This window comes from Lissotriton helveticus, chromosome 5_1 (genome assembly GCF_964261635.1).
Source record: "Lissotriton helveticus chromosome 5_1, aLisHel1.1, whole genome shotgun sequence".
Lineage (NCBI taxonomy): Eukaryota > Metazoa > Chordata > Amphibia > Caudata > Salamandridae > Lissotriton > Lissotriton helveticus.
Genome location: NC_136065.1, coordinates 386,593,556 through 386,619,223, shown reverse-complemented (window position 1 = coordinate 386,619,223; position 25,668 = coordinate 386,593,556). Strand labels below are relative to the sequence as shown.

The window sequence follows — 25,668 nt, the reverse complement described above, 5'->3', positions numbered from 1 at the left end:
AGCTATGCCTGTTCTCATTCGACCATAGTTGACAAAGCAGTGGTCAGACTGTCTGATGAATTTTGTCTTATCCAAGTAAAACCTTAGGACCCTTTTAATGCCTAAAGAATACAAAGCCCTCTCCGCTGGGGTGAAGGAGTTAGAAAAGACGTAAGATGGTTTGGTTAATGTGAAAATCAGACACCGCCTTTGGTAGAAAACTAGTATGGGTCCTCATGACCACCCTATTAAAGTGAAAAACTGTATACGGTTCTTTAGCACATAGAGACTGAATTTCACTTACTCTGCGTGCTGAAGTAATGGCCACTAGAAAAGGCACCTCTACGTGAGGCTTTGTGTATTGGTTCAAAAGGGGGGGCCCGTTCATTTTGAAAGGACCTCATTAACTTCCCACTGGGGAGAAGGTGACCTAACTGGACGGAATACCTTTTTGAGCCCTTCTAAAAACTCCTCGACTACTCGCATTTGACAGAAAGAGGTCTGTGTAGGGGTCTTTCTGTAAGCTGTAACAGCTGCCCGGTGTACTTTTATGTTGGAAAACTACAGACCAGATTTAGCTAAATGGAGAAGGTAAGGTAGAATAACGTCTTCTTGACTCTAAATTAGATGGAGATTATTTTGGGCATACTACAAAAAATTATTTTCAATTTGAAAGAAAGAATTTAAATTTTCTGGTGGAAGGTCTTTTGGACTTTTTGAGAATGTTGATACATTCCTGCGACAAGCCTAAGTGTCAATATTGAAGGAATTCAAGAGCCATGCTGTCAACCTCAGCGAGGGAGGTTTAGGATGGAAAATCTGCCATCCGAGCTTGAGCAGGAGATCTTGCCTGCATGACAACCTTGTGTGGTCTCTGCGACAGGTAAAGCAAATCTGTGAACCACCACTGGGAAGGCCATTCCAGAGCTACCAGGATCAGTGTGATCCTGGACTTGTAAAGCATGTTGATCACTGTAGAAATCAGAGGAGTTGGTGGACTCGTGTTAAGAAATTTCTCTGGCAAAGGTATCAAAAGGGCATTGACCTTCCCCCCCTGGTTGGGAAAACCTGGATGTGTAGTAGGGGCATTTTTTGTTGTTTGCATATGCAAACAGATCCATGTGTGGATTTTCCCTGCTTTAAAAATGTCTGCATGACATAGTCGTGCAGAATCCAGTCACGGTTTTCGTGTACATTGCAACTGGCAGAATCCACTTGGATGTTCTGAACTCCTGGCAGGTGAATGTACGATATTGTCAAGTTCTTGGCTATCAGCCACTTCCAGAAGACCTGCACTTCCAGGGACCGGAGACGAGATTGAGTTCCCCACTGCTTGTTTGTTTAAGTAGGGCATGGTGGTCATGTTGCTGGTTTGGACAAGGAGAGAGCATGCGGTTATGAATGGATAAAAGGACTAAAGGGCTAGATTAACTGCTCTCAGCTCTAGCATGTTGATATGATATTTCTGCTCCTTATAGAACCCCACTTTCTGGGTCTCAAAGGAACCCAAGTGAGCTCCCATCCCTGGAGAGAGGCATCCATTATCATTGTCTGTGTGGGAGGGTCCAGGTGGAAAGGAGTTCCGTCTCTGAGTCCACCCTGGTAGCAACTGGATTGCAGGTTGTGAGAGAATCAGTTTGTCTTCCCAGTGATCCGAAACCTGATTCCACTGATCCTCTAAATATTGTAGCAGAGGACTCATGTGCTGTCTTGTGTGGGAGACTATGAAAACCCATGCAGCTGTTCTTCCTATCAGAGAAGTTACCTGTCAGGCAGATGAATGAGGAGTGTGCATAAGATTGTGACACAAACTACCTGAGCATAGTCTCTCCACCGAAGGATACACTCTTGTGGCGATTGGGTCTAGAGTAGCTCCCAAGTAATGAATGATCTGGACTGGATGTTGTGTGGATTTTGTTTTAAATTGACCTGGCGACCTAGCTTATGCAGAGTCTCAACACAAATTCGGTAATGCTCTTTTGCTTGTGCAGGAACTCTTTATAAGCCAATTGTCTCGGTAAGGGTAGACTAATATTCTCTTTCTCATTAAAGTTGCTGTGACCACGGCCATATATTTTAAGAATGTTCGGGGAGCTAATTTCAGGCTGAAGAGCAGCACTTTTTAAGGATAGTGCTCTACCACTTTGAAGCACAGGAACTTTGTGTTTTGTGGTAATCAAGATGCAGAAATATGCATCCTGGAGATCTATTAAGCACATCCAGTCTCCCTGGTGTAGCTGTGGGTAGATCTGGTGGAGTGCAAGCATCCTGAGTCTTTCTTTTCGTATAAATTTGTTCAGTACTCCCAAGTCCAGAATGGGTCTGAACTGTTGGTTCTGACCCTTTTTTCTCATTAGGAAATAGCAAGAGTAGATTCTGAACCCTCTTTGGGTGTGAGGGACTTCCTATTATGGCCTCACTTTGGAACAGACTGAGGACATCCTTTTGCAAGAGGTCTCACTGACGACATTTTTGAAGGTGGAACAGCAGGAGTAGGAGATCTGAAATGAAAAGAGTAACGATTTTGCATAATGTTTGATTCCTACTTGTCTCTTGTGATAGCGTGCCATTCCTCCAGGTGCATGGTAATACTCCTGTACCCCCCCTTTTGCTCCCACTGGAGCGGTTTGGTAGAGGATGCAAGTTGTCGTCATGATCCTCGCCACAACCGAACGCTATATATCTTTTGATGACATATACTTTGAGGTCGACGGGTGTCTCGATGTCGACGGCCGATTGAGGTAGGGTGTCAATGGCATTGTTGCAGCAGGTAAATGCCTCAATGGCGATCTTGTCACCAACAACCACTTCAACGTCCGTAAAGATCTCGACATTGAGTGACGATGAGGCTTCGATATCAAAGGAATTCTCAAAGACGATGTGTGCCTCGACGTCAAGTGGCGAGTCTGATCCGAAGCCAATCTTGATGTCGAACAAACAAGTATTTTTACCGATTTCGACGTCCTACTTCTCAACGTTGAACGGGTTTGCCATTTCTCATGTCTTTTATCAGATCTCCCTCTGTGGACTGTTTTTCGAAGATGAGGGAGCTATAGAGAAGGTTTGAGATGCCAAGGCCTACTGCGGATCTTGTAAATCCTCTCTCCTGGAGACTGGTGGTCCTGTGAGGTTTAAAGGCCTGGTGCCAGCTTTTGTTCTTTTGCATTTTGAATGCAGCCTATGGGCTAAGAATGTCTCATATTTCCTTTCATTAAAGATTGGTAACCATCTTATGCTCTCTTTCTCTGTTTATGATAGAAATACCTTGATAATTGTGATTTAAAATGAAAACTCAATGTAATTTGGACATTTTTAGCCTTTGGTATAGGAGATACATATATATATATATATAAATAATATGTGCTTTGGGGTCCCTGCATGTGGGCAGAACTATTCAATACTGAGGAGTATTGATGAGGACCCCCTGGAAGAGAACGACAATATCAAATGGATCTGTTGTGTCCAAAATCTTATTACGACAGAACAAAGTAAAAAAAATCTCAATGCATTACTATTAACAAAAAAGGCAACCTAAATCTTTAACACTATGCAGGCTAAGAGTAACGAGAAGGGCATGCACAGACTTTGCCAAATACCCGTAATAAAATAATTATTCTGCGCAATTATTAAGGACCACGACTGCTATATATAACAGAAATTGCTCTGTCCTCTCACTCACCTTTGAAAGTTTCATGAATTTACTGGGATCCAGCACGCGGTTATTCTTCGGTGCTTGCACTGTGTTCCATCCACTATCATCTGACCTCTGCCCACCTGCTGAGAAAAGCAAAGCCTTTGAAGTTCCACACTTAAAGTGTTTTCTTTAGTTATGAAATGCTTGTACATAATGGATATTTGAGGTACTTTGCAAGGTAGGCCAACAAAAACTGTAGGATGTGCTTTCATACACCATTCACTGCAAGTCAGGCCTTTCTTCTGGTTGTCTTAAATGCTGCCGATTCATGTAGACCTAATTTTATGTTTTAATATACCTCATTAAAGCAGATTTTTTTAATTGGTTCACAACCTGTAGTGATAAGAACCACCAACATTACTAAAACAGATAACAGTTCTTCGAAAAATCGAAAGATCTGCGAGTCTTCGTACTACAGTGCTGATGTTAAACTTCCCCCCCAGAAGCCACCCGTCTCCCCCATCCAGCCGGCACAGTGATAACATCACACTCTTTTTACTCTGTTGTCAGAAGCTCTAATTATAAACCCAAATGAAGTTACACCAGTATAAAAAAAAAAGAAGAAGAAGCATTGGCAACGCCAATAGGTGATATCTTTTGGACCTATTGTCGTTGGCAATGCCTTTTGCTTGTGCTGTACAGCATCACCCCAGCCCTCCGCCCAAACAAAGGGGGGTGGGGGCAAAACAAATAGGTGCAATGATATAACAGTGCCACTCCCCAGGCACGCATGATGATGTATGTGCACGCATACAACACACCGCATGTATGCTCCTCGGAAACGATGCAGGCACAATTTATCCTGATCTAAAATGGCAGACGACATTTATATTGGTAAATTAAAAGAAATGTTGTGTTGTGTGAAAGTGGTTTTGGAAATCAACAGAGGTATGGGTAGGGAGAAGCGACATATGGGTGGGAAGGGCAAGGGACGAACACAAGAAGCGGAAGGCAAGCCATCGAAGAAGAAGCAAGCAAATAAAAGTGACAATAACGTCAACCAATGCCAAACAATGGCATGTGTGACCTAAAAATGAGCATGTCCAGCACACTCCTTTCCATGGATCCAATTAAAATAAAAAAACAAAAAACACCACACAGATTTCAAGGGATGTCCTAATTTATCTTTGTCTGTTTGAAGAACAAGACCATGTGTTTAAAATTTGGTTTTGAACTGTAGAATTGCAAGAGGAAGGTAAAGGAAAAAGAGCCAATTGTGAACCATTTTGTGCTTTGTCATTTAGACCCCATCTCTAAAAAGTTCAATGTGGCACCATACCTTCAGACGACCATCACAATATGCATAAATAGACGTCAGCAGAAAAGAAAATGGTCAAGTCCTGAGAATGAACGGCTCAAGAAAAAAACAAGCGCTGACAAAAGCAATAGGTCTCGTATTTATTATATGCTTTGGTGTAGTTGTTGTTGTAATAATGGTTTAAGTGTTTGAATGTGTGTGGGGGGAAAAGGCAGGAGTTCTCTTTATTGTGTTTTTTTTTACTATCATGGGGGACGATAAACAGTCTGATAGGGATCTTCAATTCACAAAGCAAAATAATATCCATGATCAGTAAAATACGAGTAGTTAGGATAAAATTTGTTATTAAAAAATATAACATGCTGAGAAAATGTTGCAATTCAAACATCTAAAGAGGCATCAAACGTTCATACATAACAAATACATCTGGTCGATTCCCTTCACTCCCCAAGTTTTGCTGTAGGTTACAATGAATGATGAGGGCAAAAGTTAGCGCAGCAGCTACCCTAGGTCTGAGACTAGGGATTCCCTCTGGGATCTTAAAATCAGAATGGCAAAAACACTAAGAAGGAACTGGCACAGGCCTTCGTTTTCACAGTTCGCAGGCAGTACTTGTTTTCTTAAAGCATATTTCACAGATAACCTTCTCTGCGATCTTAATCACAAATATGCTAATCTTGTGCATAAACCTGAGCTCCTGAGTTTGGTACTGCAAAAAAACAGGTTTGAATCCCGGAGTAAACTCAGCATCCTGTGATTCTGGGCAAATCTGTTAATCTGCATAAAGGAAAATAAATCTGACCTTGTGTAATGTAACTGGTGTTCATGTAATGCGCTCCTATGCCCTTGGGCCGAGTCTCCACCATGTAAAACTGGCAGCTAAAACATTAGATTATTAAGAACCGTATGTGTGCATAGTGGAGTATAGCATGCCAGGAGTGTAAACACTGATTCTAAAACGACAATTTTCAAATTGAAGGAAACCTTGGTTTCACAGTTGAATATTGCAAAAGAAAAGCCCTTTTACGTAAGAAATCCTTCTTGCCAATGCACAGTAATATTACTGCTGTATATGTTGAAAATGAAACGTTAAGATATTGTGCACATTAACAGTCTGGATATCTAGTACATACTTTAAGGGGAAGGAGTTTTTAGCACCATGCAAACAAAGAAAAACAAGCATTTGCAATGCAATAGGTCTCGCATTAGGAAAGCTTGAGCTATTGGTATTGTGAATGACTATTTTTTTATTTATGTGTTGGTTTTGAAAATAGAGAAATTAATAGCTTTGTCAGTTACAATGCCAATAGTTTTAACTTTCGCAAATGTGATACCTATAGCATTTGTAATGCAATATGGGTTATATTTACGTGACTTAGATGTATTGATATTACAAATAACAATGGCTTTTAATTTTTTAAATAATTAATACTTAAATAAAAGTTATTTTTATTTATAATGGCAATAGCTTAAACTTTTGTGAAAAAAATGTTCAGTGTATTTTATTGTGAAGAAAATCCAAGAACAGAAGTGAAATATTAACATATTTTTGTGACATTTTTAATAAAGCTTGAAACATTGAGAGAACATATTTGAACCAGTTGTTGAATGGTTGCACAGATTGATGCTGTGGTGGCTCTAAGTGATGTTGTGGTGGCGACGAGTAATGCTGTAGTGTTCAGTGATGCTGTGGTAGCAGATAGTGATGTTGTGGTGCCCCGGAGTGATGCTGTGGTGGTGCTGAGTGTTGCTGTGGTGATACGATAGATAGAGTGAGGGCGGTAGATAGATAGAGGGCGGTAGATAGATAGAGGGCGGTAGATAGATAGAGGGCGGTAGATAGATAGAGGGCGGTAGATAGATAGAGGGCGGTAGATAGACAAGAGTGAGGGCGATGGACAAGAGTGAGGGCGGTGGACAGAGTGAGGGCGGTGGACAGAGTGAGGGCGGTGGGCAGAGTGAGGGCGGTGGGCAGAGTGAGGGCGGTGGGCAGAGTGAGGGCGGTGGGCAGAGTGAGGGCGGTGGGCAGAGTGAGGGCGGTGGGCAGAGTGAGGGCGGTGGGCAGAGTGAGGGCGGTGGGCAGAGTAAGGGCGGTGGGCAGAGTAAGGGCGGTGGGCAGAGTAAGGGCGGTGGGCAGAGTAAGGGCGGTGGGCAGAGTAAGGGCGGTGGGCAGAGTGAGGGCGGTGGGCAGAGTGAGGGCGGTGGGCAGAGTGAGGGCGGTGGGCAGAGTGAGGGCGGTGGGCAGAGTGAGGGCGGTGGGCAGAGTGAGGGCGGTGGGCAGAGTGAGGGCGGTGGGCAGAGTGAGGGCGGTGGGCAGAGTGAGGGCGGTGGGCAGAGTGAGGGCGGTGGGCAGAGTGAGGGCAGTGGGCAGAGTGAGGGCGGTGGGCAGAGTGAGGGCGATGGGCAGAGTGAGGGCGATGGGCAGAGTGAGGGCGATGGGCAGAGTGAGGGCGATGGGCAGAGTGAGGGCGATGGGCAGAGTGAGGGCGATGGGCAGAGTGAGGGCGATGGGCAGAGTGAGGGCGATGGGCAGAGTGAGGGCGATGGGCAGAGTGAGGGCGATGGGCAGAGTGAGGGCGATGGGCAGAGTGAGGGCGATGGGCAGAGTGAGGGCGATGGGCAGAGTGAGGGCGATGGGCAGAGTGAGGGCGATGGGCAGAGTGAGGGCGATGGGCAGAGTGAGGGCGATGGGCAGAGTGAGGGCGATGGGCAGAGTGAGGGCGATGGGCAGAGTGAGGGCGATGGGCAGAGTGAGGGCGATGGGCAGAGTGAGGGCGATGGGCAGAGTGAGGGCGATGGGCAGAGTGAGGGCGATGGGCAGAGTGAGGGCGATGGGCAGAGTGAGGGCGATGGATAGAGGGAGGGCGATGGATAGAGTGAGGGCGATGGGCAGAGTGAGGGCGATGGGCAGAGGGAGGGCGATGGGCAGAGGGAGGGCGATGGGCAGAGGGAGGGCGATGGGCAGAGGGAGGGCGATGGGCAGAGGGAGGGCGATGGGCAGAGGGAGGGCGATGGGCAGAGGGAGGGCGATGGGCAGAGGGAGGGCGATGGGCAGAGGGAGGGCGATGGGCAGAGGGAGGGCGATGGGCAGAGGGAGGGCGATGGGCAGAGTGAGGGCGATGGGCAGAGTGAGGGCGATGGATAGAGTGTGGGCGATAGATAAGAGTGTGGGCGATAGTTAAGAGTGAGGGCGATAAAGAGGAGCTACGGTAGCAACCAAGATGGCCGCGTAAGCTCCCGGCTCCGCCGACCTCCGCCAGTAGCTGATGAATCCTGATATCGATCCTGAATTCGCACCTGACTCCCGTGTGGCTGAAGTGTTGCTGAGACTAAGGATGCAATCCCGAGATTTTTATCGTCTCGAATGGTGAAGCTACGCCGTGTCTCATTTTCGGCCTAACCCAGCGTGGAAGCCAGGGCCTCGATTTCTGACCCATCCGGGTTGGAGTTGAACAACATCGGCCGCGAGACTTGGGCGGCGTCCGGTCTCCCGAAGTGGAGAATATCCTGACCGGTTTGGATGGTGGTACTGTGGTCAGGTTGTTGCCAAGAGTACGGCGGCAAGACGCACTTGTAGCTGTGGACGGGGGTCTGTTGCCCGGAGACCCTGCTGGGCCCCCGGGGTCGGCGGGTTTGGATCCCAGCTGGCGGGGACGGTGTAGAGATCACGAGATTGACGGGCGTCCACCATTACCGTCCGCCCCACATGTGCCTGTTGCCCCGGAGTAGTCGACCTCCGGGGTCAAGGATCTGATCTATCGCTTCGCGAGAGGAGATGGAGCGGGCGGAATGTACGCCGTCGCTGCAGACCGTAATGGCCGCCATTGGGGCAAGTCATCCACAAAATGGTCGTAACAGTTGAAAATATCTCTTTGAGACCGTACTCCGACCCTTTGCCAGAATCGAAACACGTTGTGTTACCCGAGTAGCAGGTCTTGCTTGAGACAGAGGGCCCCGTGCAGAAACCAGATCTGGTGTTTTTTAACAGCTCCCGAACAACAGCTTGCGAGCTTGGAACTACCAAAAACTCATCATACTCAATGGCGATACCGCCCAAGATGGACATAGCCGATCTTATACTCCTGGATAACGTCCTCAGTGCCTTATCGGATTGACTTATCATTCTTCTCCTCCCAGTCGGTTCAACTACGTTCTTATGACTTACTGTTGGTGGACAGATATCTCCGTTTGATTTGTGGACTTCGAGTTCTAAAACTTTGTATTCGATCCTACTGTATTGGTTTTGACTTTCTTGAACGATTTGAATTTCCTGTCGAGATGGCGGTTCGAGCGGAGAGAGCTCGCACGAAAGACCGGAAGGGCCAGGGATGAGTTTGATTGTCTGGGTTTGATATAAAGGCTTAATTCGATACGGGACTTGCAACCTATAATGATGCGGGAGTCGGGCGGATTTTATAAACTTCCCCAGTTTGTTTGGCTTGTAATTGCTGCTTTTGCAATGTTTTGACTACATTTAGGGGTGGTTTGCTTCTGGCGGGGGTAGGGGAGACCGGGAGCCTGTATGATGTCTCCTCCTCCACTCTCTTCCTTCTTTTAGGTTTTAGTTGTTGGGCGACAGGCACGCTGCTAGTGGGGTCAGGCCGTAGCCATTGCAGGGGTGCAGGGTGGGGGGTCTGGGGGGGGTTTGTTTTGTCTTTGTTTAGTTCTATGGCCTTTTTCTTTCCCTTCCCCTTTTTATACGAGAGGTGGGTTGCTTATCCTGAGTCGACCTTTTTCACATGTCTGGGTGTCTACTATGGTCTTAATTATCCTGATTCGTGGGTGGACAGGCCTTGAAGACATCAGCTTAACGGGGTCATTGATCATACTGTATTTCTTCTCTTGCATATCTGCTAATGTTAACGTCTCATACTCCGTGCATTGATTTTAACACATTGGTTTATTCGCCTACTCACAGTTGTAATGTACTGTATAGCGTGATGGCCGATATGTGTACTATCTCCTCTTGTTTTTCTTCTATTAATAAAAAGATATATAAAAAAAAAGAGTGAGGGTAATAGATAAGAGTGAGGGCGATAGATAGATGGAGTGAGGGCGATAGATAGATAGATGGAGTGAGGGCGATAGATAGATAGATGGAGTGAGGGCGATAGATAGATGGAGTGAGGGCGATAGATAGATGGAGGGAGGGCGATAGGCAGAGTGAGGGAGGGCGATAGGCAGAGTGAGGGAGGGCGATAGGCAGAGTGAGGGAGGGCGATAGGCAGAGTGAGGGAGGGCGATAGGCAGAGTGAGGGAGGGCGATAGGCAGAGTGAGGGAGGACGATAGGCAGAGTGAGGGAGGGCGATAGGCAGAGTGAGGGAGGGCGATAGGCAGAGTGAGGGAGGGCGATAGGCAGAGTGAGGGAGGGCGATAGGCAGAGTGAGGGCGATAGGCAGAGTGAGGGCGATAGGCAGAGTGAGGGCGATAGGCAGAGTGAGGGCGATAGGCAGAGTGAGGGCGATAGGCAGAGTGAGGGCGATAGGCAGAGTGAGGGCGATAGGCAGAGTGAGGGCGATAGGCAGAGTGAGGGCGATAGGCAGAGTGAGGGCGATAGGCAGAGTGAGGGCGATAGGCAGAGTGAGGGCGATAGGCAGAGTGAGGGCGATAGGCAGAGTGAGGGCGATAGGCAGAGTGAGGGCGATAGGCAGAGTGAGGGCAATAGGCAGAGTGAGGGCAATAGGCAGAGTGAGGGCAATAGGCAGAGTGAGGGCAATAGGCAGAGTGAGGGCGATTGATATATAGATAGATAGATAGATAGTGAGGACAATAGATAGATAGAGTGAAGGCGATAGATTGATAGATAGAGTGAGGGCGATAGATAGAGGGCGATAGACACCGGCGTAATTGGAGTTTCGCCTGAGCTCTGTTTTAATCCTTTCTGTTCGACTTCGGGCTGTAACTATTTAATGTCAATTCGGCTGCACCTTTTGAGGAACCAATGTGCAGTGACTATTTTCCATTAATCCTGAATGTTTGAAGCGGATGTGTCATAAAGTCACTACAAACCACCCAGTGTTTGATGAAGCAACATCAAGGTGAAAACTTGTGGTTCTGTGTCTGGGCGCTTGTTTTCAAATCCGGAATGAGATTGTGTCTAGCCATGTGCTTGCTTTAATTCCACTCTCCAGCATCCTGGTATTTACCATCAATACAAAGCTAGCACCAAATAGGTATTGTTTCTTTTTGCATCGGATGCTGGCATTGAGACTGAAAGCCATTTCTTTTATAATGCCACGCGAGGTGGGCACAGTGTTGTGCCATTTTAATTGCACAACATGGAATAAAACGTAAATAAAGCACTTAACGTATGCTTAGAAGAAGAACGATATGCTGCTGTTTCCTGGCGCAGCTCTTAGCCTAACAGCTTAATTGTCCCTTCCAACATTTTCTGGGTTCCCGTCTGTGTGTTTTTTGTCAGAGTGCCACCTCATTTTACCTGATTTTCTTCTTTCCCTCAGTGTTGTTGCGCTATCGACTCTAAAAGGTCAACAGCAATGTTTTCTTGACAGAACTTTTCTTTAATTTGCAAAAATGTTGCACCTCCCAATGTAACCATATATTTATAACTCTTTCCGGAGGTAGCCTTTGAGTGAGCCCTGTGTCTTCAGCTAATGTCCAAGGATGTGCCAAAGTTCTGCTTAGTGAGCAACTTGTTTACAAGTTATGCGTGAATTGACCTACACTTCCACTGACGTGTACCGCTCAAGGCCATACCACGGAACTAGGGATCCATTCTTAGTTTTTACAGCCCCAGAACTAATTCTAAATGCAGCGGTTCGGTAATAGCTCACAGTTTAAAACCCGCGACGATGTAACGCGACTGGAAAACGGAGCCGAGAAATGATGTGTAATCCTGTTCGTTAGAGTGCGGTATTGCTTAAGCTAAAAAACTAATTCCTGGTATTCAGGCATAATATTAGGACATGAGCTGTTAATTTAATATGTTTTCTGTGTCTTGTCAACCCATTGAGTCAGGTGTGAACTGATGTGGCCTCTCCTCCGCCGCGGGCCTCTGAAACTGGCCAGCTGTCAGTCTGAGGGGAAGAGTGTCACTCATGTAAAACCTGAGGTTGCTGGCCGTCACAGCGGGGCTGTCACTGGTGGACTGGGATTTAAAAACAGCCCTGGGACTGTGTTCATGCCAGCCCCGTAGTGCACGGAGAGAAGGGAAAGGGCGAGAGTTATTACAGCTCTTCCGGGAGGATATTACGGGCGAGCAAATTATTATAAATATGTACACGGAAATTATGTCCAATCCCTCAGGACTGGATTTCTGATGACCCGTTTGTCTCCACAGACTGTCCTCTAGCCCTCAGCCTACCGGGGTCCCCCTTCTGTGTCTCATAATGCCAGACCAGCCATTGTCGCCCTCCTGTAGACTCTGAAGAACAAGGATATTGTGCTGCATAACTAAATACTTAAAAGGTCCCAAAAGCGAGACCTATTGGCTATGCCAATGCTTGTTTTGCTATAGCGGGTAGGGGCAACAGACAATAAGGGGAGGTTGGGCAGGTGGGAGGAGCAACATGGGCAGCGGAAGGGGGAAGAATGATGTCATTTTTCTAATGACGTGTGGGAGCGGGGCAACATAAACAGCAGGAGGGAGGCTGGTAGCAGGGTAATGCAGACGATAGGGTGATAACTCAGACAACATAAGTGAGGGTGGGACCAATTATCCATTATTCAAATATGTATTTTATAAGAAAAACAAGTGCATATTTAGATAGTGCGTTTAATTCCAAGAAAATCGCAGTTACCCACTCAATTTTTAAATATGTAGAGTGGAAATATGTTAACATCATTGAGAAAACTCACTAACCTGTGAAGATGGCCACGAGTAGGAGCAGCAACAGAAGTTTAGGAGTCCAAATGGTGCAAGTGAAACTGGTCACAGTTAGGTAGACGCCGACAAGCTGCTGCGCAAGGAACCTCATGTGGAAGCCAGTGTGCAGCTGTTTTTTTATTCCAATGATCTAAGTTTACCTGGAAAACATCCTCAGAGAAATCTGAAGCAGAGTTCTCCATGCTTTTTCCTCACAAGCAGCACGGGTACCGATACCTGCATTCTAGCCACTAAAGGCTGACTCCTCAACCCGGTTCTCCCTGCAAGACCCGCTAACCATCTCTGAGATCCTGGAAAGGCGATCCTCCGTGACCCTGGAACCCAGAAACCTGACGGTGGAATTGTGCATGGGTCCAGCATTTTAATAGCGGCCACGTACTTTTGTTTTGACAATCCGCATGTAAACAAAGTTGCGCGGCCGCCAATACATGAAAGTGCATAACGGGGTGCTTGTAAAAAAAAAAAGTAAGATAAAGTAAGATAAATAGAGTGACCAGACGTTCCGGTTTCCCCCGGGCGGTCCCCGTTTTTGGCGAAGTGTCCCTGTGTCCCGACACTTTGCCAAGTTAGTCAAATGTCCCTGTTTTAGAACACTGTCCGGGGCAAACAGAGAAATGTCCCCGTTTTCAACTGTTCCGTTTGCGTGCATGCCCTGTTTGCACTACGTGTGACTGGGACGTCAGAGGTGAGCGCGGTAGCAGGAAGGGAAATCCTCTGAAGAGAGACAATTTCTCTCGGGATTTCCCTTCTCTTTGTCCACTTTGCATCGCCACCTACGTCATTGTGGCAGCCATCGCACAGCAGCTGATTAGAACCACCTGTGACCGGCATGACCCTGATTTTACCTCCAGTCAGTGTGTTCCTGCTCTGCCTTATAGCGAGCGAGGGTCGGACAGTCTCCGACTACAACAGAATCCAGCTTCGTGACTCTTCCCCAGCCCAGCCCTACCAGCACCGTCGACGGGACCCTGCCTCCGCATCAGAGCTGCCTCAGCCTGGAGCCAGGATCATCTGTAGCCATACAACGAGACTTGCCCCGCCAGTCCACACAGCAAACCACCTTGCCCGAGGCCTGACACACGAGCATAACTGCCATCACAGTCAGTGCCAAATTGTGGCTTGACCAGTACATTTAAAAGCGATAAACCCCAGCAGAATAAGTGTTCTCTTATAGTAATTTTTTTAATAGGATCTGACTTACGTTTTTATGCCCTTGTAGCACATTGGATTGGTTTACCTTTGTTTCGGTGTAAAATGGGCTGAAACCTGATCAATGTGTTGCTAGGTTTCAGTATGCAGGCTTAAATATTGTTACCTATTTCCTTGCTCTTTGTGTCTTGCCTGCCCCACTATAAGCAATGTAAAGCCTGCATTTTTAAACTTTGTCACATTAATAAAACTGCTGTAGGTACGTCTAAGAAGCACTGTTAGGTTTGCTGTCCTATAAATTGACGTGTTGCAATATGTGCCAAGGCATTCGTTGCTGTTTGGTGACGAGTGTTTAGATTTCTAAATTTCGTATGGGGTTCAAACTAGCAGAAAGCCAGCCGGAGTGGACATTGTGCTGTCGCTTTTCACCAAAATCACATGAGAGTAGACCCATTAATCCGGATGATGCATGTGCAGAGGTACTACCCACTGACGTACACTTTTGCCATGGGTGGAGCAGAAAAATAACAGCAATCATAGTTGGTAGGGCCTATGCAACCCAGCAAAGCTATTACGAGAAGCAGGGCATAGCAGACATTTATCCAACAATATCTGCAAGAAACAGGCATGCAACCACTTGACGAAAGTAAGAGATGGTACTGAAAGGATTGATTTGCATGAACGATCACCTTGGGAGTCTTTTCAAACTACTTCTCATACATATATAGACTGCAATCAGATGGCTTGCCTAAGAAGACATTTTACCAGCAGTCAGCTTTCCCACTCAGAGCCTCACTTGACTGAAGTTTTAGATTCTCTTACGGAAACCCTTGTCGGGCTTCAGTAAGTTTGATTCACACAGGTCAAAAGCTCTCCTTCTTTGTGATGTCAAGCTTTTTACTTCGACCTTAGTGTCCTGATTGGCCGCAGTATAGCTCTGTCTTATTTCACCTTATCAATCAGGATACATTAAAGTTAGAACCAACAGCAATAATACTAGGTTAGTGCAGTCCCCAATATGGGTATGAGAACAGTTCAACTTCTCTATGACAATTCTCCGTTTAGAGGCTGAGAAGTTGTTTGATAGTGCAGAATACAGTTACCTGTTTAAGTTAACTGATAAAAGTACCCCAGCATTGAGCTTAAAAACAAATATCAGGGCTCGTTTTGTGCACCCAGAGGCCACTCTAAAAATGAATGAGCACTTGTCATTTACAAATGTTCTGTCTCATCGTACTTGACAGGAATGTCCAGAGCTCCACTCCTTTAACTACTTTCTTTAAAAAAAAATTGTTTTAATATCAATTCTGTGGAGGTTATTATTAGTGGAATTAGAATTGTGTTGGGACATCGGAAGGCAATTGCATTTGGCAACAATATCTCATGCTTGCAAACCAATCCAGAAGCTTCACCACCAGGCTTGCTTGGCTCGCTGGAAGCCTTTTCACTTCCTCGTGGCAAAAACAAGATCACAAACTCCTCTTCGATTGTTAACTATGAACAATAAAGAAAATCGCACAATCATGATATATATATATACATATATATATATATAAATATTTGCATAGGAAAGGAGACCCGTTTCCCGAAGTCCGCGGCCCGTTGACAGATGGCGAGCAGAGACCGAGCGGGTCACTCGGTAATTTAATTATCCACAACGATTTTCTTCAAAGAAAAGCTCGCACTAGGGAATAATTGAACCACAGTTTACTTTGCTGGAATAAACTGTGGTTCAATTATTCCCTAGTGCGAGCTTTTCTTTGAAGAAAATCGTTGTGGATGATATATATATATATATATATATATATATACATATAAAAGAAATGCTCGAGAAGCAGGAAACGCGTCAGGCTCACTATTGTTTTTGGACTCTGTTTTCCTGCACTGTGCTGACAACTTGCACAATAAATGAAGAGTCACCTACCTGTAAGCTGGCTCTTCTAAATGGGGTAACTCTGATGTTGGATATATATATACATATACTTATTTAATCAGAAAATATACTTGGAATTTCAAGGCAAGGGTGGTCACCAACTATAGCAAATGTTGAGGCAAAGTGTGTTTAAATGGAATTAATGGTTACTGCCGATAAAAGACCTCTGATTTGTCGTCTGTAATGCTTCATCTCAGTCTGTGGAGAGAGCTGTCATTGTAGTCCTTTTTCTAGGTCTATGACAGCTGTCAAATAGTCCTACTTTTATGTCGATGGTTACTGCAGACCTTAGTCCTACTTCTATGTCTATGACCTGTCCCCGTTTTTAGGTCGAGGTAATATCCGGTCTGCCGAAGGCAGAACCGGAAGTCCGAGATTTTATGTTTCTTAGGGGACTATTAGTCCCGCCTCTGCCTTTGGCTCTCTCCCATTGGCTGGCTTCCTAAATGGAGGCCAGCCATTAGAGGAGAGAGCCGTCCCTCCGAATAGGCTCAGTCTTTTTCGGATTTGGGGGCGTAAGTTTTGCTGTTCTTTAGACAGTGACGTTGTCTGTCACTCAAAACAGCAAAACACGCCCCCGAATCCGAAAATGTCCGGAAGCTTGCGGCCGCCATTGTTGCCTGTCCACCGCCGAGTCTTCAAGTGCATCGTCTTGTTATTTCAGGTGTACGGAATGTAAACGGTCTTCCATGGTCCCTGCAAGGTCGGAGTACCATCCTGCCCTCAGTGTGTGCGGAGAAGAAAGTACTATGAGTCGAAGCATTCTGCTGCCTTATAACACTGCAGGGATATGTTTACAAAAGGACACGTTCAAGATGACGCACATCTGCCAGCCGATAAGAACTCTCCAGAGTTGGAAATGGTGGAACGTCACACGCAATGTCTTTGCACCGGATTGGACAGGCAGATCGACCTCATTTGCATAGGGCCCTACGCTTGTCTAGATCCAGCTTAAGGCGCTGTCGCTGAGGCAGCGGTCAGCGGTGCAGCCTTCATCCCCCCGGAAACGGCTGGGTGCAGTGGACGGATGCAGGGCGCCACCTCCACCATATTACCTTCCCTTACACTGTACCCAAGCCATATTTTCAGTAGTGCATATTTACTGATCTTACCCCCGCTACCGCTATGGGTGGCACAGTCCAGATGAAACGTTGCAGGACGATGGGTGTGTTCCCTGTATAATGAAGGATGTCACATTTCCAGCTGCTTGTTTCCATTGAGAGCTCTGACGTGCTCGGTTAGTATGGCCAGTCCCAGGTGGGCTTTCTTGGTATGTCATCCTCACGCTGCTTTACCTCGGAGACCAGGCCGTGCAGGAAGGTTCAATATACCAAACGCAGCAAGGACGAGTTTAGTAAGATTTTGCACTTGTGAAAAGGGAGCTCCTTTGTTGGGCACTCTGGCGGGCACTGACCGGAAGGTGCGGGGTTGGCCCGAGATCTTATACCCGCTGTTTAGAAATGTAATATGGACAAGAATGTACTCCACTGGTTGGAAATGTCAGGCATGATCCCGAAATGGGTGTTTTCATGATTCTAACCAGGGCATGCGTTTAAAAACAGGCCCCTTCTCTGCTCTGCCATGTAGGAAGAGGAGTCCACGCTCCGTGGAAACAGTAGGAAGGAAGGAATGCAGACATGTGGGGACATACCTGCAAGCGTTCGCCTTTGTTGGGAGCGAAACACGGTTTTCATTTGAAGGAATGAATGTGTACATAACTTTCCATGTATTTATCTTTCTCAGGGCACACAAGGTCTTCCATTTTCAGCATACGCCATGGCACATTCAGAACAGTTTTATTTTCTGACAGGTAAATATTAGACCCGTTTTTAACAATTTTTACCCATAGGAGGATCTTGGACAGAACTGAATTTATTGCGAATTACTTAAATGTCGATCACCTCCGTCGCTGACGAGTGATGGTTATATTTTTTAATATCTTTTGTTAAACGAATCACCACCTGTTGTATGCACCAACATAACTTGTGGAGCCTCTTTGTATGTGTTAAAACAAAATATTTGCATACGTCTGTCTAGCAACATCACTTTTTAATTAGGTTACAAAATGTTCTTCAGTGCCACAACCTTGTGCCTTGCTAAACCTCTTAAGTAACACTGTGTGGGTTCAAATGCTGATGAAGTTCGTAATGTGCCAAACCAACTGCAGAAAAGGGCAGTTGAATATTACGTTGCTCATTGGCACTTATTTTTTAGTGCTACAGTAATACCAGGATTAGGGCGCAGACGGTATTCCGTGTTGTGTGATAATAACGCCGCTCGCACAAATTCTTCCAGTGTAACCTGGAGGAACTGGCGTGAGGAAAAGAGGTCGGTAATGGGAATGTGCATAATATGGGTGCTGGAAAACTGCTTCTGCACGTTATTCCCCACTCCAATCTCAAAAACTCGGAATGGGGCGGTAAATTTGCCCCGTTCAGCTGTTAACCACAATGTAAATGTGTGGCCCTCATTTTTAGGCTCTTAGGGGAAGTAACTGTTCTCAAGAGAGAAGCTACAGGCACCTGATATAAAACGCGTACAAGGTAAAGGGACAGTTTAGGCGGAAGTTCTATGGTGACTGCAAGGTGTAGCAGAAAATCAAAGGTGTGTGCCTCTTGACTATCCATGCTCATGTGTGGTGATGTTGACGCCAATTAAAGGACGGTGCTCAGACTAATCTGTCCAACCTGTTTTGCTGCTCCTTCCTAATGTGAAGATTTGGCATTTGCAATGACTATCCCAAACATTGATTCATGTTTACTGGACATCGAGGGGTGCTTAGAAGATATTGCACGTTAGCGGACTGCTAAAGCCCATTTCTACAGGTGCATTCACGCGCTGCAAACATTGAAAGTTGTAGCGTATGTAGATCACGAGCGATCTAGAGTGTATGCCATGCAGATTCGGATAGGTTTATACACACGTCTGATCTCTCTCTTTCTGTCTCTTCACTCTCTCACTAACTCACTACATCGCACTCTCTCTATCTCACTACCTCACTCTCTCTCTTTCTATGTCACAAAGTCACTTTCACTCTCTCTTTCACTACCTCACTCTCTCTCTATCTCACTACCTCACAAACTCACTCACTGTTTCTATCTCACTACCTCAGAACATCCCTCTCCCTCACTACCTCACTCTCACTACCTCACTCTCTGTCTCTCACTACCTCACTCTCTATCTACCTCTCTCTCACTACATAACTCTCTCTACCTCACTACTCCACTCTATCTCAGTACCTCACTATCTCACAACTTCTCTCTCTCAAAACATCACTACCTCACTCTCTCACTACCTCACTCTCTAGCTCCCAACTTCACTCTCTCTAACTCACTACCTCAATCACTCTCTATCTCACTACCTCACTCTTTCTATCGCACTCACTTTCACTCTCTTTCACTACCTCTCTCTCTATCTCACTACATCACAACATCACTCTATGCTTATATCTCACTACCTCACAACATCCCTCTCCCTCACTACCTCACTCTTTCACTACCTCACTCTCTATATCACTACCTCACTCTCTATCTACCTCACTCTCTCTCTATTTCAATACCTCACTCTCTCTCTCTATCTCACTACCTCACTCTCCCTGCTAATGCAATAGGTATCACATATGCAAAAAAAAAATTTATGCCAATAGAAATGACAATGCCATTTATTTAGGGATACAAAAAAGATTAAAAAAATGAGCAATACCAATAGCTCTACCTATAATATTGCCGAGACCATTGCATTGTAAATGCTTGCTTGTTTTGAGAATCTGGTCACCCTAAAGATAAAGGACCCGTGTGCAAACAAAGTTGTGTTGCCGCATTACTGAGCTGGCCCAGTGAGAAACTGCGAACGACACCTCTGCCCGGCAGGTTTCTATAAAGCAGCAACTTCCGGATCTACGGGTACCCCTCCCCTAGACTCACACACAAAGAACTGCGTTACTTACCTGTAACAGCAGTTATCCAGTATTGGTGTCTTTCATAGATTCACATGCCTGAATCATTCCCCGTCGTCGAGACGGGAGCCTCCGGTACATAAAAAAGTAATGTCCTATAGACATACATAGAGAAAATAGGCCTAAGGGTCTCCCCTTAGTAGCCTTTCTTTGTCCTTATGCAAAAAGGACCAAACTCTCACAGTCAGCCAATCAGCTCCGACCTCCCTCTAGAACCTTCCTGGGAGGAGCCTCAGTCCCTCAGATTTTCGTACGCACTCAGCTAGTTAGGCGTAATATTGTTAGAGAGGGATGTGAGACTTCCCAGGGGAGGCGGGAGGGTTGCATGTGAATCTATGAAAGACACCAATACTGGATAACTGCTGTTACAGGTAAGTAACGCAGTTCTTATCCAGTATTAGGGGTGTCTTTCATAGATTCACATGCCTGAATCAGAGTAGCTAGCAATTAGACATGCACATTGGTGATGGAAAGGTGTCCTGCAGGCATGTTAGACAATGCACACATTGTCCTATAGCATGTAAAAAGACAGCATAAGCAGAGCATCACAATAGCAGAGAATGTGCATACCTGGATGGCGGGATGAGGGAAGGCTCACCTCACTGAAAGAGATGGCGTAGCACCGCCTGGCCCACTGCTGCATCCTTCTGAAGTTCGATATCCAGGCAGTAGTGTCTGGAGAAAGTGTGCGGTGACTTCCAGGTCGCCGCTCTGCATATGTCCAGGATCGGCACTCCAGCGAAAAGTGCTGCTGAGGTGGACATCGCCCTGGTGGAATGTGCAGTGACATGATCAGTCAAAGGCCGTCCGGCCTTGGTATGACAGAATGCAATCGCTGAGGAAATCCATCTCGAGATGCTTTGCTTCGTGAGAGGCAGGCCCATTCTTGGATTGCTGTAGGCCACGAATAGTTGTGAAGATTTTCTGAAGGCTTTGGTTTTATCCAGATAGAACTTTAGACATCTCTTGAGATCTAAAGAATGGAGTGTTCTTTCGGCTGCGGTGGAAGGGTTCGCAAAGAAAGACCTAAGGACTATTGGTTCATTGAGATGAAAGTCCGAAGGCACTTTCGGTATGAACTTAGGGTTCGGTCTTAATATCACTCTGTCCTGTCTGAATTGCATGTATGGATCCTGAATGGACAGAGCTTGAAGTTCGCTTACTCTCCTGGCCGATGTTAAAGCGAGCAAGAGCGCAGTTTTCCATGAGATGTATTTGATGGATGCCCGATGAATGGGTTCAAGGGGGTGCCTCATGAGTTGGTTGAGAACTAGGTTCAGATGCCACGTCGGGGGGACTTTCCGAGGCCTCGGAAAGGATCTATAAAGCCCCTTCAGGAATTGTTTGACCAGTCTACTGGACCACAGGGAAGGTCCCGTGAAAGTTCTGGTGAACCTCGATATAGCTGCCAGGTGAACTTTTATGGATGCATGTGCCAGTCCTGATTGTGCCAAGTGCAGTAGGTATGGCAATAGCTGTTCAGGTGTGACGTACAGTGGTTGCAGGCCCTGGTCCGAACACCAAATGCAGAATCTTTTCCATTTGAGAGAGTAGGTTTTGTTGGTACTGTCTGCTCTCGCTTTTGCCAGTATATCTCTGCAGTCTTGCGGGATATTCAGGCCACCGAACTCTCTGTGCTCAGGAGCCAGGCCGATAACCTGAGCGATTGCAGGTTCGGGTGTTGCACCTGCCCCTTGGACATCGTCAGGAGGTTCGGGTGTTGTCGCAGACGAATCGGTGTCTTGATAGAGAGCCGAAGTAGATCCGAGAACCAGTGTTGTCTCGGCCAGGACGGGGCAATCAGGATTAGGGTACAGGGCTCCGCCTTCATCTTCCTGAGGAGCCTCGGGATCATGGGAAACGGAGGAAAAGCGTACGCAAACACGCTGAACCAACCGATGGAAAAGGCATTCCCCAGTGATCCCTGTTGGGGATGCCAGCTTGCGTAGCTTGGGCATTTGGCGTTCCCCTTGGTGGCAAACAGGTCGATTCCTGGGACTCCCCATTGAGAGAAGATGTGAGTCAGCGCGCTGTCGCTCAGTTCCCACTCGTGGGAGAGGGATCTTTGCCTGCTTAGGGCGTCGGCGATGGTATTGTCCTTGCCTGGCACATAGTCGGCTATGAGTGTGATTCCATGCAGCACTAGCCAGTTCCAGATCTTCTGCGATTCGCGTGATAGAGAGAGCGAACGCGTTCCTCCCTGTTTGTTGAGATAGTGCATCGTCGTGGTGTTGTCCGTTTTGACGAGCACTGGGGAGTGCTGGATGCGTGGTAGAAAGGCCTGTAGTGCCAGATACACGGCTCTCAGCTCCAGAAGGTTTATATGAAGCTGTTTTTCCTGAGTGTCCCATTTGCCGCTGATCCGAAGGTCCTGAAGGACAGCGCCCCATCCCTCCAGGGAAGCGTCCGTGGTGATCACCAGAGGTGTTGCCGGAAGGAGTTATCCATACAGTGTCCTCGAAAGAGCCAGTACTTTCAGTCCATTGGCTCGCGAGCGCCTCCTGCAACGGGCGCATCCTGAGTCTGCAGTGAGGGACGAGGAGTATACAGGAGGACATCATGCCCAGGAGGGATGTATAGGTCCTGACCTTCAGTTGTGTCCTGTTCGCCACAGCCGTGGCCAGGGACAATATCTTGTCTGTCCTTTCCTTCGAGGGGAAGGCTCTTGCGCACTCTGTGTCCAAGGTTGCTCCGAGGAAGGTAATTTTTGTCGTAGGGATGACACAGGATTTCTTGAGATTGAGAGTTAATCCCAGCCTCTGAAAAAGATTTGTGCAGGCGCTGGAGGATTCGGCTGCGTCTTTCGCCGAGGGTGCTTTCACCAGCCAGTCGTCTAGGTAGGGGAAGACCTGGTGACCCATTTGACGCAGGAAAGCTGCTACCGGTGCAAGGCACTTCGTGAAAATCCACGGCGCGGATTTGAGGCCGAACGGTAGTACCTTGAATTGATAATGTTGCCCTGCAACCTCGAACCTCAGGAATTTTCTGTGACACTTGAGGATGGGGATGTGGTAGTAGGCATCCTGGAGATCCAAGGATGTCATGAAATCTCCTTTTTCTAGAATGCCTAGTATTTCTTGAATCGTCACCATCTTGAACGATTGGCTCCGTAGGAAGACGTTGAGCGCTCGGAGGTCCAGAATGGGCCTCCACTTGTCCTCTTTCTGGCGTACAAGAAAGAAGTGGGAGTAAAAGCCCTTCCCCTTCAGGGGTGCTGGAACGCGCTCGATAGCTCCTTTCTTCAGCATTACAGAAATTTCCTGGAGAAGCAGGCGTAGGTTTTTGTGCGCCCGTCTGCGTGGAGGAGGTCTGGGAGGGATGGTGGTGAATTCGAGGGAATGGCCAAAACGTATAATTTGGAGAACCCACCGGTCCGTGGTTATGAGTTGCCAATTGTTGAGGAAATGGGTCAATTTTCCTCCAAGTTGTAAGGAGGGATAGGGTGTCTGGACTGGCTGGAGTAGCCCGTCACTGGCGGCCGCCAGTGCCCCTCTTCGCATTCTTGCCTCTGAAGTTCGATCGTCCGTAGGACGATTGACGGCCTTGAGGTTGCTTGTGTTGGTATTGACCTTTGTTAGTATAGGAGTACGAGGACCTATTCTGATAGGAACCTCGATACGAGGACTGCCCTCTGGATCTGTTGCCTCGAAAGGACTGGGTCCGGGACTGTAAGGTACCCAGAGCCCTGGCCGTATCCGTGTCCTTCTTTATGGTTTGCAATGCCTCATCGATCTTGTCCCCAAAAAGGTGCTGGCCATCGAAGGGCATGTCTAAGACCTTGGATTGCACCTCCTGGCGGAACGACGTCGCCTTAAGCCATCCTTGACGGCGTAGGACCGCAGCTCCAGCAAGTTGACGAAATCCAGTCATGGCAGCATCAATAGCACAGTCTATTATTTCGGCTGCTGAAGTTTGACCCTCCACTAGTAGAGCCTTGACTTCACCTTGGACTGTGTCAGGCAGGTCTGACAAATATGGGGCTATGTCTTCCCAGAGTTGGCGATTATAACGCCCCAACAGGGCAATGAAGTTGGCCACCTTGACGGTCATGGCCGAAGTTGTCGTGAACCGTTTTCCGATTGTGTCCAGCTTCCTGCCTTCTTTGTCCGGAGGAGCGGACAGCGGGGAGGAAGGGTTGCGGGAGTGCTTCTGGGCCGCCTGTGTGACCACTGAATCAGGTTTAGGGTGCCCATTTAGGCAAGCCGCTGCAGTCAGTGGAGCTTTGTATTTCTTGTCCAGGCGTGGAACAACCGCAGACACAGAAGCGGGCGTCAGCATCAGTTTCTTGCCTTGTTCCCACAGAAATTCTATTATTGGAATAGATTTAGTCGTCTTTTGAGTCTGCTCCTTAAAATCGTGCAGGAAGCATTCAGTTTCTGTGGATTCGATAGCCATATGGAATCTCTTTGCCGCTCTTTCAACGATTTTATGGAAGCCGCCGATGTCTACCGGCGGCGAGTCCGCTTGGCGCGGTTGGGGCGAAGCTGGTGAAGACGCCACATACTCATCCTCCTCATCATGGGTAGAGTGGGCCTCCTGGACCTCTCCTTCCTCCAATTCTTCCTCCTCCTCCTCCTCGTCTGATGACACTACCTCCTGAGGTTGGATCCTCTCATGGTGGGCTTGATGGAGAGGTCGGGCTGCCGCTGGTTTATGAACGATAGGCGACTGATCTCTACTATCAGCGTCCGGGAAGCGTTGTTTGTAATCCTGTACAAGGAATTTCAGGTCGTTCACCAGAGCAGCTGGCAGGCATATCATGGGGGTAACCTCCGTACTGACATTAGTGTGGACGGAGTGCTCCTGGTAAGAGATTTCCTCTATCTCCTCGTCAGTGCTTTGGCATTTGACATGTAGGTCCGAGATGGAAGTAGCGGGGCCCAGGTGGTCATCCTCTTCTGAGTCTTCACTCTGGAAGATTTCGTGAGGCGGCTGCATCTCCACTTTGCTTGGAGACGTGGTTTCCGGCGTAATATGCGGTTTGGTAGTCTTGCCCAACGCAGGACTGGAGGTGGAAGCCGCCGACGGCGTCATCGACGGTGGTAGCGTGAGGGATGACACCTCCACGAGTTTGGATTTCTTCCATGTTTCTGAAAGCGCCTTCGTCGACGACGAGTCCTCCGTCGACGGCGTCTTTAACTTCATCGACGACGACGAGTCCTTCGGCGACGGTAATGTCTTCGTCGACGGAATCTCCGTAGACGGCAACTTGGTCGTCGACGACGACCGCGTCGTCGTCGGTGCACTCGTCGACGGCGAGCCCGTCGTTGACGTCGTTCTCGTCGACGTTTTCGCCGTCGACGTCTTCGCCGTCGATGCCTTCGTCGTCGGGGCTGTCGACGGTGGGTTCTTCGTCGACGACAATAGGCTCGTTAGAGAGGATGCCGTCGTCGACGGCGTAGTTTTCGTCGACGGCGTAGTCTTCGACGTCGACAGGGTCTTTGTCGTCGACGACGATTTCAGCAGTAAAACAGAGGAAATAGGTCTACCTGTCGATGACGATGATGGAGATGTCATCGTCGACGGTGACGGAGACAACGCTGACGTCGTTGACACAGTGGTAGTTACTGAGGTAGTCCTCTGGGCAGGTCTGCTAGATGACTGAGCAGGCTTCTTAAAAGTCTGATTATCCTTAACAGACACAGAAGATGTCGTAGATCTTGCCTCTGAAGACTTCTTGGCTGTCTTCCTAGGAGGAGTGTCTGAGGGGCCAGGGGAAGTTACCCTTGGCCTCTTTTGAGAGATTTCTGAGACCTTAGAGACACTACCCTCGGAAGATTCCAGAGTGTCTCTGTCCTTAAGCCTGTCGAGCCAGATGAGAAGGCGACCTTACCTGTCTCTCACGGTCTTTTT

General features: G+C 47.4%; 1 protein-coding gene across 13 annotated transcripts in view; it reads right to left on the bottom strand.

The window, feature by feature from the left end:
• The window catches only part of EIF4G3 (eukaryotic translation initiation factor 4 gamma 3), a 1,426,031-nt gene that overhangs the window by 303,544 nt on the left and 1,096,819 nt on the right, over positions 1-25,668 (bottom strand). For 11 of the 13 annotated variants that reach the window (XM_078642564.1, XM_078642569.1, XM_078642559.1 and 8 more), the window contains one exon: positions 3,659-3,756. In XM_078642564.1, the coding sequence (XP_078498690.1) occupies positions 3,659-3,756 (98 nt within the window). The remainder of the gene's footprint in view (positions 1-3,658; positions 3,757-25,668) is intronic. The other 2 variants (XM_078642560.1, XM_078642572.1) reach the window with 1 other exon arrangement.